This window comes from Clarias gariepinus, chromosome 2, assembly GCF_024256425.1.
Source record: "Clarias gariepinus isolate MV-2021 ecotype Netherlands chromosome 2, CGAR_prim_01v2, whole genome shotgun sequence".
NCBI classification, from domain to species: domain Eukaryota; kingdom Metazoa; phylum Chordata; class Actinopteri; order Siluriformes; family Clariidae; genus Clarias; species Clarias gariepinus.
The window spans coordinates 51,794,641-51,797,500 of NC_071101.1; the positions used below are offsets into that span (position 1 = coordinate 51,794,641).

The following is a 2,860-nucleotide window of genomic DNA, read 5'->3' on the forward strand; positions in this document are numbered from 1 at the left end:
AAATTTTCCAGCCTTTATTTTAATGACTTGTTAATAATTACAAAATATAGGCAAATAAAAAGCAAAGAGAGAAAATAATTAATTCTGCATTATAAATACTGAGATTAATTATCCAGACTACTGGCTCAAGTCTAATTTATTCATCAGGCCCTGTTACAGAAACATTTACAGTACAGTACTGAATATTATAAAAGAAGGAGACTTGTGATTGCTCTATTAAATATGAATACTTAGAGATTTAAGCAGCTCGTTAGCATAGTGAGAGAAAGACAGACAAGAACGACAATTTTCACAAGTAATGAAACATTTGACATGCACACACACACGCACGCACACACGCACACACTCGAATGGGATAGTGAGCTTTCATAACTAAAGAGGCTTCACCGATTATATTACTAATATGATTATTAATTATACACTGTTTAGCTCCACCCACTCACTCTGATTGACTGGGAAGGATCCCCCTGTGTGATTCTATCATCAGCATGGGTCTCCTTTGTCTGCTCATCCAGTGAGCACCACAACCCTGGTCATGTGCCCTACACTGCTGCGAGTACTTGGTCTTTGCGGAGAGGATCATGGGTAATTAAACTAGCCGGTTCTGATTAAATCAGTAGTTTCTGGTGTCATCGTACGCGTTGATGTCGACGTCGTAAAACTCCTCGAGTTTCCACTGCAGGGTTTCGAAGGTGGGACGATCAACGGGCGAGTCCTTCCAGCACTCCATCATGATGTCATAGATGCGCTTTGGACAGTTTGCAGGACATTGCATCCGGTAATTCGCACGTAGTCTCTGCATCACCTGGGCATTGGTGAGAGCTACCACACACACACACACACACACACACACAGATAAAGATTGTGTCCTGACTTAACTCGTGTGTATTTTTTCATGGCCGTGTGTGTCATGTGCACTTACTGGGGTACGGCGTTTGTCCGAATGTCACGATTTCATAGAGCAGGATTCCGAAGCTCCACACGTCAGATTTAATGGTGAACTTGTTTTCGTGTAAAGCTTCAGGAGCCGTCCACTTCACGGGCAGTTTAGTTCCCTGTTTCACCTCGTACACCCGCTCATCATCATCATCCAACTCATAATCACCATCACCTTCTGCCTAAAAGCGAGACAGAGAGAGAGATAAGGGGACAGAAAGACACTGTCCTTTCCTCCATCAGGATCTCATGTTTCTGTCTGGACCTCAACAGGTCTGTGACGGTCAAACCATGCTGATTTGAAAATAGCCCTCTCCAACTTCCACCAACACATTAAATGCACAACAAGAAGAAAACACATTCTGGATTAGGATTATTCAAACATGAAGCATGGCTATAAGGCAAAACCACTGCCACTTAGGACAATCACACCATCATTCAGTCTTTTTAATATCAGCATAAATAAAAAAGGAAATCAAAGACACAGCAACAACTCTACTTTCTTAGGATTCTAAGAAAAACCATCTGCATGAGAAACTGCTAATGTCCTTTTACCCATTACCATGAGGTATTTCCATTCGGTACAATGGCAACTCAGAGGTGGACAAGAAAGTCCTTCAGAGGGTTATCAAATCTGCACACGACATCATTGGCTGTTTCCTGCCCTCCATCTAACTTTGTCTACCACATATCCCTCATCACTCCAGCCTCCTGCACCACATCCATAAACCTCCTCTTGGGCCTTCCTCTTCTCCTCCTGCCTGGCAGCTCCAGCTCTAACATTCTCCTCCCGATATAGCCCTCATCCCTCTTCTGCACATGTCCAAACCATCTTAATCTGGTCTGGTCTAACTTCCCCAAACGGTCCTACCTGCAGTGTCCCTCTAACATTGTCATTCCTTATCCTGTCCATTCTTGTCCCTCCCAAAGCAAATCGCATTATCTTTATCTCTGCCATCTCCAGCTCTGCTACCTGTTTTTTTGTTAGTGGCAAAGTCTCCAAACTGTACAACATTGCTGGTCTCACTACTGTCGTGTCTCACTACTGTCCTGTAAACTTTCCTGTTCATTCTTTGCCGATACCCTTCTGTCACAGATCACTCCTGCTACTTTTTTTTCATCCAGTTCACCCTGCCTTATCTCTGTGTTCCTCACTTCTCTACCACACTCCCACTTGCTTTGAATCATTGACCATGGATATTTAAACTTCTCTCTACTTCTACAGTACTCCTTGCAACTGCACCTTTGCCCTCCCCTCCCCTTTATTACACATGTGTACTCCATCCTGCTCCTACTGATGTTCATGCCTCTTCTCTCCAGGGCATCCCTCCACCTCTCTAGACTCATCTCAACCTGCTCCTTACTCTCACTGCTGATCAAAATATCATCTTCAAGCATCATAGTCTATGAGTCAAACAAATGTCCTCCTTTGTCAATCAAATATTCTTCTCCTCATTCGTCAACCTATCCATCACCAGTTCCTCATGCAATACATTTACATTTAGTCATTTGGCAGTCGATCGTATCCACAGCGACTTACAAAAGTGAACAGTTTTGTAAGTCAACAAAACCGTAGACCAGAGTTTATCTCTGGCACACTATCATACGCTTTCTCTAGATCTACAAACACTCCTTCACATCACATCCTACCTGTGGAGCGTATCAACCGTTCCACTTCAACCTCTTCATTCTCCTCACTTCCACTACACTCTTCCCTCAGTATTAGATCTGCACCATGTCTCTTATTATCTACGTATCATTAATATCTTTAATAAATTTTGAGTTGATAAATAGACAACATGGCAACCCCCCACGCCCCCTTCCTCCTCCTCCTCTCCTCTCTCTGGTCTCGATCACTAAGGCCACAATTATTTTCTCAGGAACCCTAGGAACTGCCTCAACCACTGCACTGCCTCACCTCCCC

General features: G+C 43.5%; 1 protein-coding gene across 1 annotated transcript in view; it reads right to left on the reverse strand.

Annotated features, from left to right (window-relative positions):
- frk (fyn-related Src family tyrosine kinase) overlaps positions 1-2,860 on the reverse strand; it is a 23,421-nt gene continuing 20,561 nt past the window's right edge. Inside the window, exons 7-8 of the mRNA XM_053480461.1 lie at positions 923-1,118; positions 1-822 (exon numbers count right to left, since the gene is read on the reverse strand). Coding sequence (XP_053336436.1) covers positions 614-822; positions 923-1,118 — 405 coding nt within the window. The 3' untranslated portion in view covers positions 1-613. The remainder of the gene's footprint in view (positions 823-922; positions 1,119-2,860) is intronic.